Below are 11,373 nucleotides of genomic sequence, written 5' to 3'. Positions count from 1 at the left end.
ACAGATGTCCGAAAAATGGAGAACACATTGTTGACACTACTCGAAGATTTTCATTCGGGAAAACTGCAGGCTTTCGGTAATAATTATATAAAATTATTACCCGATTATTATTAACCGTTTTTTTTCTTTCACTAAAAAAACATAACAACTAATCCTCTTTTTTTTTTGGTCACCAATTAATAGGTCAGGACATTAGCTTCGAGAAGATGGAGAGTGTTCGCGAACAACAGGAACGACTCGCTCGGCTACACTTTGATCTCAATCTACAACAGGAGGTCTACGGGTGGGTTGACTACTAATACTAATCGATACATACCTGTCCATTGATATATACAGTATATATATATATATATATATCGATTCACTTTGATTTAGTTATGATAACTGTTATTGTATTAAAATTGCTTTCAAAAAAAAAAAAAAAATTTCCAACAAAATAGTTGATTGTTTTTATTTTTATTTAATTAATGTCGAAAATATTTAGACAATGTTTTGAATAGTATTAGAGAGAGAGAGAGAGAGAGAGAGAGAGAGAAAACATTTAATTTTTTTTTGTATTATCTAATGTCGAAAATTATTATCTTTTTTATGTATCCATTGATTAATAACTATTAATAATTGTTTTGTCTATTTATTAATGATTATTAATATTATTGATTTTTTATTTAGACATCAATCAGAGGATGGCAAACGTTTGGCCAAAGATAATATGGCAAAACTTATTGAAAATGTTTGTATTATTTTTTTTAAAAAAATTTAATTATTTTAAATAAAATTAATTTTTTACTTTATTTTGTTTGTTTGTTTGTTTGTTTAGTTGCAACAATTAAGTGATTCAATGTAAGTTTTATAATTTATTTTTTTTAATACAATTATTTATTCAATTCAATTCACACACAAATTATCTAAAATTTTTATATATAAAAATTATTTATTTATTTTTTTATATATTTTTTTTAATTTATAAATTTAGTGAACAATTACAATCCAAGTCATCGGTAGCCAACAAATAACAGTCCACTGAAAGAGAGATTCATATATATATATACTGTATATATATATATATATATATATATAGTAATTGTGATTATTATTATTTTTGAATTTTTAATAACTACCGTAATATTTATTACCCGATATAATTATCGGTAAATAATAATTATTGCATGGATGCGATTGTTTTATTAGATTTATATATATACTTGTTATAATTTTTTTTATTATATATAATTTTATCTATAATTATTATTATTATTATTATTAATTTATATACTATAATATATAAAGATTTTTTTTTTAAAAAATCATATTTTATATATGAGTATATTTATACTATTACTACTATTAAATATAAATTTATAAATTTATATACAATACAGTATTTTTTTTAGTTTTTTGTTGTATAGTTTTATAGTTTTTTTTAGTTTAAATTTTATTTACTTTGGTTTTCAATTACCGATAAAAGTTTATTATAAAACAAAAATTTCAAATAACTAAATAAATAAAAAAAAGTTTTTACATTTTAATATTTAAAATAATTTTTCTAATATTTTTGCTATTTTATAAACTATTAGCTTTTTTAAATAGTAATACAATTTAACTATTAATACAAATTAAAAATTAATTGAATTTCATATACAATATTATATATAAAATTTTTATTGAATTTATAAACTTATATATAAATTGATTTAAAAAAAAAAAAAATTTAATCAAAATTATTAATATAAATATTATTATATAAACACAATTATTAAACAAATTTGTAATAATTAACTAACAAACAAAAAATAAATCAAATAAATTTCATAATTAATAATAATTAACAAATTATTTTATGTTAGACTATCAGGGGTTGGGGTGGGGTGGGTGACGGTGGGGGTGGGTTATCCATTATTGTCCATCAACTCTAACGGTACACCAATGGGCGTCCGATTTGCACACACTATCGGGCGGTACAGCAAACAACTGTCCCGATTCACAGATACATAACTATTTGAAAAACCAAAAAATTAATTAATTAATTAATTTTTTTAATTTATTTTAATTATCGACACATAATATAATTATTATTATTACCTGATATGTGTCTATCAGATCCATGTCGTCGACATACTTGTCAAACATTAGCAAATTTTTCAGTTCAACACTCTTTGTCGACATTATGATTGCCTGATTGGCCGTCAATACTGTATTGTCGTACGATTGTGACTGTATATCACCGCCACGGGAGTCCAGATGAACATCGCTGTGGCCATCGATTAGGACCTGTTGGGTACGGGACTCGAGTCTAACGGTAATATTAATTATTATTATTACAAATAATTAATTAATTAATTGACAATACCTTAGATCGTGATATAGATTACCACGAATTGAATTGGTTTCCAATGTATTGTTGATGGTATAGCCGCCCAGCGATTGTCTCATCAAACTGTTGCCATCATTGCCACTATTGCTACCATCGTTGGTCTGGATGGTCAACTCGTGCGGATCAACATTCAATTGGATATTATTATCATTATTATTATTATCATTGCCATCACCACCGTTGGCAGCCATCGACGACATCACATCCAGTTTAGGATTGGTTGACCGGATCTGAAAATTGTTTGACTGGATCTCCAGTTTATCATTATCTATGAAAATAATAATGCCATTAAAAACAACATTATTATTATTATTATTAACTTTATTTGTATTATTTATTTTACATAATATATAAATAATATCAAATTCAAGGCACAGAATATTCTCTCTCTCTCTCTCTCTCACTCTCTCTCTCACTCTCTCACTCTCTCTCTCTCTCTCTCTCTCTCTCTCTCTCTCTCTCTCTCTCTCTCTCTCTCTCTTTCTCTCTCTCTCTCTCTCTTTCACTCTCTCTTTCTGTATAAAAAAATTAAATATTCAAAAATAAATATATATTTATATATATATATATATTTGTGTTTTTGTTTTTCTCCGATTGAAATGTTTTGTTTGCATTTTGACTGTTCATCAGAAAAACAATACAAACACACAGAATATTCTGTGAAATAAAACATCAAATTTTTATTTCGTGTGAAATAAAAACTCAAAAAAAAAACGATTTCAATAGTATTAGGCAAACAAACAAACAAACAGTCAAATACTGGGAAAACAAAAAAAATATTTTGTATTTTTCTATTGAAAAAAAATGCAAATTATATATACAATAGAAAAAAAACTAACATTTATTATATATAACTATATATATATATATATATATATATATATATATATATATATTGTATTTTTGTGTTTGTTTGTATGTATGTGATTGACACATAACAATGTAATCGTTAAATCCTAAACCAAAAAAAATAGATTTATTTTTGTTGTTGTGTTGTATTAAATTTGTATAAACTATTGTTGTTTTTTTGTATTATTTATTTATATTATTTATCTCTAATACAAACCTAATGTCAGACTATTATCCCAGATATCTGTATTTTTTAGCTGAAATAATCCATGATTTTCAGCTGAATTCATAGTCAATGGTTGTTTTGGTTGGACATTACGGATCAGTTTTGCTTCGACAGTGCCATCAAATCGGATATCTTTGTCTAAATGTATGCCTTTTTTGGTCAATGCCAGTGAACCGAAACCGATGCCAATCTGGAAATAATAATAATAATAATAATAATTTTATTTGCAAACTATCATATCATATATATATAAATATAATTTATTTTGTTTAAAAATAAAATATTGATAAACCAATTATGTATAATAAATAAATGCAAAATTTTTGTTGGAAAATTAAATGCATGAAAAAAAATTATATTTAATATAATTTGATAAATATTTTTTGTTGTTGATGATGATATTTATTTAATATGTCTAATGCAATAATACTCATATATATTAATGTATATATATATATATAATCTAATAATAATAATAATTTTAATAAATTTAATGCAAATATTTTATTTAATGTCAACATTTTTGTTGTTGTTGTTGATGTGCTTAATATATATATATATTTTTCATGTATACTAAATAACTTATTATTTATACATATATTTTATATATGTTTATACAGTATATACTGTATATATATATATATATATATATATATATATATATAATGTTTTCACGATTTGAAAAATTATTTGATGTAATTTTTTTCTGTGAATAAAATAAATGTTTTTTAAATTTGTATAATTAGATCATTGACTTAGCTCTAAGAAAATTTAAAAAAAATATTTTCTCTCTATTTGTTATTCAATTATTTATAATATATTCAGTAATATATATTTAAAAGATATATCTATATATATATATTAAAAAGTTTTTTAACATTTTCAAAGTTAAATAACTTTTCTGTATATATATTATTTAATATATTTTTAAGTCAAATGGGATTTTTTAAAAAGTTATTATATATATATATAGAAAATATTTATATCTATGATAGAAATAATTAAAATTATTTACACAAAAGAGTTGAACAAAATTATTATTATTATTATTGTTAAGCAAAAGTGCTATAAATATTCAATAAATTTAATTTATTGCTTATATTATATATAAATTGTATATATAAATAATGTAATATGTTTTTGAACTGATAATATGCTATTGAATAATAATAATAATAATAATAATAATCCTAAAGTACTGTATAAATATAAAAAAAATGTTTTATGGTTTGAAAGTATTAGTATTAAAATAAAATACATAAATACAAAACATATATATACAATGTATATATATATATACTGTATAAATTATATAATAAATTAATAAATTTTTAAATATACAAACAAACACAATTAAATAAATATATATTTTTAAACATTTGTCACGTTTTGTTTAGCACACACACACACACACACACACACACACACACACACACACACACACACACACACACACACACACACACACACACACACACACACACACACATACATACATACATACATACATACATACATACATACATACATACATACATACATACATACATACATACATACATACATACATACATACATACATACATACACATACACACACATGAGCTACCAATTGATGACATAATCACGTCTAATAATAATAATAATAATTATTATTATTACAGTATTTATATCATAGTATATACTGTATATATATACATTATATATACCGTACAGCAATAAATATAATTAATAAAAATTATTTATTTTTCTCTAATAGATTTATCAAAAAAAAAAATATATATATATATATATATATATAATAAATACAGTAATAATAATAATAATAATAATAATAATGATAAACACATACATCATTGAGTTTTAACGAGTAAATTATCCATAAAGTTATCGACAAATTAAATAAAGCAATGATTGCTAATATGGTTAGCAAAACAATAAACCATCGCTTTTGACACAATTGTATAATATCTGTATAGACATTGAATTTACTATTGTTTAGATAGTTTTCAACTAAATTTTTATGATTTTTATTATTATTATGAATAGTAGTAGTAGTAGTAGTAGTCATAGTATTTAAACGATTATTAATTAAATTATTATTGTCTGCTGTTTGTTGATAACTATTAGTATTACTATTATTAATAATATTACAATTAGTTAGAGTATTAGTATTAATATTATCGGCAAACATGAGATGTTTTTCAGTATTATTATTATTAGTATTATTATTATTATTAGTATTATTCATTGCTATTACCATCGATGATGACATTGTCAATCATATCCAATCACTTATTTAAATAAATTATTTAAATAATTGATATCAATACTGAATATATGGTATATAATGTCAATCAAGTATAGAATATTCTGTGAACAAAAATGCAGATAATTTATTGAATTTTTGTTTTATATTTTTTCGATAAAAAATGTGAAAAAAATACAATTAATAATAGATATTATTATTTTATTCTCTCTAAATATATTATTTTATTATGGATTATATTATATACAATATATACCAGTATTTACTTTTTTGTTATAATATTGCTCAGTTAGGTTTACACCCAGTTTATCGATCAATACAATTGAGAGCTTCGGTATCACTCACTAAGCATAGACACACACATACATACACACACATACATACACACACATACATACATACATACACATACACATACACATACACATACACATACACATACACATACACATACACATACACATACACATACACATACACATACACACACACACACATACACACACACACACACATACACACACATACACACACATACACACACATACATACATACACACACATACACACACACACATACACACATACACACATACACACACACATACATAGATACATGCCATACATGTTTGCCATAAGATATACAGTATATATATATCGATCTGTTTTTGTTTGTTATTTCAAAAAATAAAATAGTATTCACTGTACTGTAAATGTATATCTAATAAATCTAAATATAATAAAAATTTGAAAAATATTTTTTTATATATATAAAAATATATTTATTATAACTGAATAATACTTATTATTATTATTATTATTACTATTATTAGTACAGTATTAACATTATATTGTCAATACTTAGAAATTTATTCAAATATATACAGTATTTATAATACTAAATAAAATATATATATAAAGAAAATATATATATATAAAGAAAAAATATATAATAATATTAAAAATATTTAAAAATTAAATTTAAATATTTATTCTTTTATATTGATTGTAACAAAAAATATATAATTAAATAAAATATTCAAATTTTTACTTAAAAGATATTTTTTTTGTAAATTTATTTTATTTTAATCAAATTAGTTGAAAACAAAAATGCAATATAATATATTATAAAATGTACTAAAATTTTTAAAAAAATTTTTTAATAAGCATTTAAATAATTTTTATTTTTAAATTAATCGAATTTTATAAAATTACATTTATATTTAAATAAGATTTATTATTATTATTTTATTTATATTGTATTATTAAATTAAATTCTATTAATTATATATAATTAAAAATATTTACATTTATTTAAAATGTACTTTTTTATGTATGTGTGTGTGTGTATGTGTATATAAAACAAACCATGCTCAATTTTTGTTTTTTAATTAACATTATTTAATTTAAATATTTTTAAATAGTAATAGTAATAATAATAATAAATTACAAGTTAATTTAATATATTTAATATATATATATATAATTATGGCAAAATTTTTATACAATATTATTAGTTTTATTTATATATATATATATAAAAATTATATATTAAATATTGTAAATTATAAATAATAACAAATTATGCAAATTAATACTGTAATTAATAAAAAACATTTTATGATATATCTAATAGCATTACATAAATGTATTGAATATAATATTAAATTATATATTTATAAAAAAAATTATAATATTATTATTATTATTATAAACAACGCGTTATTAGTTAGTCAATCAATTTACGTAAAAAATAATTATATAAATAAATTAAAAAATATACATTGATGAGATTCACCTTAATATTAAAACATTATTATAATTTTTTTTTAAAAAACAATTTTATATTTAAAAAAAAAGTAAACTAAAATTTTATTAACTATATATATATATAACTTAAAATATTTATATATTGTTTGTTTGTTACTAATTAATTAAATTAAATTAATTGTCAAAATACATAATAATAATAATACTGTATATGAGATTCATATTAAACAAACAAAAATTATTATTATAAATTTTTTTTTAAGTACTTAATCAATAATTTTTAAAAAATAAAATTAATTAATTAATTAAATAATATTAATTATAAACATATAAATTAAATAATAATAATTTCAATACTTTTGAGGACCATTACTACTATTACCAATAGCACCGGTAGTGGTAGTAATGCATAGATTATCATAACTACAGCGACTACTACTACCATCACTACTACTATTGTCATCAAATTTGTGGCCATCACTACCACCTGTTCCGTCATCGACAACAACAACGCAAACATCTTCATTGTGTTGGTGTGGATGTTGTACTGACTCAAGTGTCGTCGTCGTTGTCGTTGTCGGTGTCGTCGGTTGAGATGATACTGACGGCACCTGAGCTCCGGTTAATGATTTCGATGACATCCATGTCGTCGTCGATAGGGATAGCGGTCGTCGGCAACAGTGGTCATCGTCATCATCATCGTCGTCATTGTCGTCCGACTCTACATCTACGGTACGTTTAGTACTACTACTACTATTGTGATGATCAGCGGCGGGTGTCGGGTGGCCGGTATCGACAAGTATTTCAATGCCGCCGCTGCCGCCACTCACGGGGAGTTTAAGAGGTTCGTTGGCCACCGCCGTTGCCGTTGATGATTGTGATGATGACGACAGTGACGGTGATGTTGGCGATCGGCTATCATCTGACTGCTGAATAACGGCTGCCGACGGTGTCGTCGTCGTCGACGACAACGATGAGTGACTCTGTAATGACTGACCGACTTCGGCGGCGGTCTTATCATCGCCGGTGTTGTGCTGCTGCTGCTGCTGGCCGTTACGGCGCGGCGATGATCGCTGGCCACTAGTACTTCGGGATCGGTGCTGATGACTGTGGTGACGATTGTTTCGGGTCATCGGTGACGCGGACGACGACGACGAAACAATAGGTATGTGTACCACTTCGATGTCATCATCGTCGTCGTCATCGGCGTCATTACCGTCGCCGCCACCACCACCGCCGCGGCCGCCGCCGCCGCCACCACTAGTATTTTGATGTTGATGCCAGTGGTGTTGGGGGTTGACATCAACGTCCACTTCAATGTTTAGTATGCTTTCCTGACTGCCGGTAAACTATCCCCAAAAAAATATATATATATATAATATATAATAGTTAGTAATAAATAATTATAAAAATAATTTTTGTTTAAATAATTTAATGAATAATAATATAGAAGTTAATTATATATTTTTAAATTAATAGTTTAATTACTATATTATACATTGTATAACTACAGTATAATAATTTATATCTATTTTATCTAATATCTTTTATTTAATTAATTATTAATTAATTATTTATTTAATAATTTAATATAATCTTTATATCTATTAATTTATATATATATATAAATAATAGTAATAAATTTCAAAACTATATTTAAAGTATTTAAAATGTAAGTATACTATCAATACTAACAATTAACTATTATATAGTTTAATTTTTGCAATAAAAAAATAATAAATTTTATAATTTATAAATTATTATAAAAAAACTAAACTAAATAATAAAAAATATTTTGTTTTTGTTTTGTTTATTATCATTTTGATTTATAGCACAAAACTTAATACAATTTAGAGATTTTTATCATATATTTACAAAATATTTTTTTTTTGTAATTAATTATAGCATATAATTTATATACACTAAAAAAAATAACAACAAAAAATCATATTAAAATCGTGGGCTTACTATAATAGTTGATAATAATATTTCAAATATATCTTAATCTACAGTATATACACACTGTATATACACACTTATATCAATATAATATACAAAAAGTTTATTAAACTATTTATTAGTATTAGTAAAAATTATTAACAACAAAAAATAAGTTTACTGTATATATATAAAAAAATGTTGCAATCAATTGGCATATAGTGTTAATAAATCATTTATTTTATTTTTATATATACATTGTATATATATATATATTGTATATCCATTTAGTCAGTTAATAATTGTCTATAATTTATAGAGACTATCCTTATATATATATATATATATATATATTAAATAAAAAATACTTTAACAATAAAAAACATCAATAAATTTTTAATGTTATAATCTATTATTATTAATAGTGTACAACAAAAAAAATTATTATTATTATTAAATAAATAAATAAATAATTTCAAATTATATTGATGATGATATATTTATATACTATACTATATACACACATTATTATATTATATAAATTGATTGATGTTATTTTATATATTATATAAATTTTTTTTTTAGTATTGATGATGATATCTTTGATATTTTTAGATTTAGGTTTTTATTTTTTAACTTTATCTATACTATATATATATATATATATATATATATATATATATATATATATATATATATAAATAAATAAATGTGTATACATTGTAATGTATATATAAAAACAAAAATAAATATATATAAGCATATCGTTATCATAAAAATTTATGTAAAATATAAAATCAAAATAATATATATACTTGTATTAAACTTAATATAAAAGCACATCAAATCATATATATATATATATATATATATATATATATATGGTAAATATAAAATATAAATATATGAATATATATTAAAATATTTTATGTTTCGGATATTAAATATTGAATATAATAATAAAATTGACTAAAATTTGTTTGTTTGTCGATTATAATAAATAAATATATAAATAATACATTACTATATACAGTACATAGATATTCAATTACTGGTATTATTATGATGTTAAATTAGCATAATAATGTAATTTATAATATTGTTTATATACACACACACACACACACACACACACACACACACACACACACACATACATACACATACATACATACATACATACATACATACATACATACATACATATATATACACACACATACATACATACATACATACATACATACATACATACATACACAAACACACACACACACACACACACACACACACACATACATACATACATATATATACACACACATACATACATACATACATACATACACAAACACACACACACACACACACACACACACATACATACATACATATATATACACACACATACATACATACATACATACATACACAAACACTCACACACACACACACACACACACACACATACATACATACAATTTTGATATATTAATAAATAATTATTAATGCTATTAATTAACATACCATATGTACCATCAAAATTAATCATTAATTTGATGAAAATTATATTAATAAATAAATACAATATATAGGATAATAATTATATGATATTAAATTATAATTAAATTATAATTTAATTATAATTAATTTAATAATAATAATAATAATAATAAATATACTGACCACTAGTCCATAATATTTGAGTATGTCCATTTTACACATAGGACATGACCTATTCTCCAGGAGCCAGGGATCTACACATGACTTGTGGAACAGGTGTCTGTTAAAAAAAATAAAAATTAAAAAATAATTTTTAAAAATTTTTAAAAATTAAAAAAATCAAAAAAAAAATTCCAGTATTCAATAAATTCAAAAAAAAAATTAATTGTAAATTTAAAACAATTGTATATTTTTTATATAATTTAATAATTTAAAAAATAATATAAT

The 11,373-nt window shown here is 22.1% G+C and overlaps 3 protein-coding genes across 4 annotated transcripts in view; 1 reads left to right on the top strand and 2 right to left on the bottom strand.

Annotated features, from left to right (window-relative positions):
- The window catches only part of LOC128956516 (coiled-coil domain-containing protein 28A-like), a 2,678-nt gene extending 1,562 nt beyond the window's left edge, over positions 1–1,116 (top strand). For both annotated transcript variants that reach the window (XM_054302235.1, XM_054302234.1), the window contains exons 2-6: positions 1–76; positions 184–283; positions 670–730; positions 818–840; positions 974–1,116. The exon at positions 1–76 is cut by the window's left edge. In XM_054302235.1, coding sequence (XP_054158210.1) covers positions 1–76; positions 184–283; positions 670–730; positions 818–840; positions 974–1,013 — 300 coding nt within the window. In that variant the 3' untranslated portion in view covers positions 1,014–1,116. The remainder of the gene's footprint in view (positions 77–183; positions 284–669; positions 731–817; positions 841–973) is intronic.
- Positions 1,117–1,878: 762 nt separating this feature from the next.
- Positions 1,879–2,562, bottom strand: LOC128956503 (uncharacterized). The gene is made up of 3 exons (XM_054302221.1): positions 2,348–2,562; positions 2,080–2,290; positions 1,879–1,992 (listed from the first exon to the last, which is right to left on the bottom strand). Exons 1-3 carry the CDS (start codon positions 2,560–2,562, stop codon positions 1,894–1,896), a joined length of 525 nt encoding a protein of 174 aa, XP_054158196.1. The 3' UTR covers positions 1,879–1,893.
- Positions 2,563–7,835: 5,273 nt separating this feature from the next.
- LOC128956502 (E3 ubiquitin-protein ligase Godzilla-like) overlaps positions 7,836–11,373 on the bottom strand; it is a 28,997-nt gene continuing 25,459 nt past the window's right edge. The window contains exons 7-8 of the mRNA XM_054302219.1: positions 11,110–11,206; positions 7,836–8,834 (exon numbers count right to left, since the gene is read on the bottom strand). Coding sequence (XP_054158194.1) covers positions 7,836–8,834; positions 11,110–11,206 — 1,096 coding nt within the window. The remainder of the gene's footprint in view (positions 8,835–11,109; positions 11,207–11,373) is intronic.

Source organism: Oppia nitens, unplaced genomic scaffold (genome assembly GCF_028296485.1).
Source record: "Oppia nitens isolate AA-2021 unplaced genomic scaffold, nextdenovo-longstitch-racon4-pilon3 scaffold30_pilon_pilon_pilon, whole genome shotgun sequence".
Lineage (NCBI taxonomy): Eukaryota > Metazoa > Arthropoda > Arachnida > Sarcoptiformes > Oppiidae > Oppia > Oppia nitens.
The sequence above is the reverse complement of the archived record's forward strand: the minus strand, read 5'-3'. Positions and strand labels throughout refer to the sequence as shown.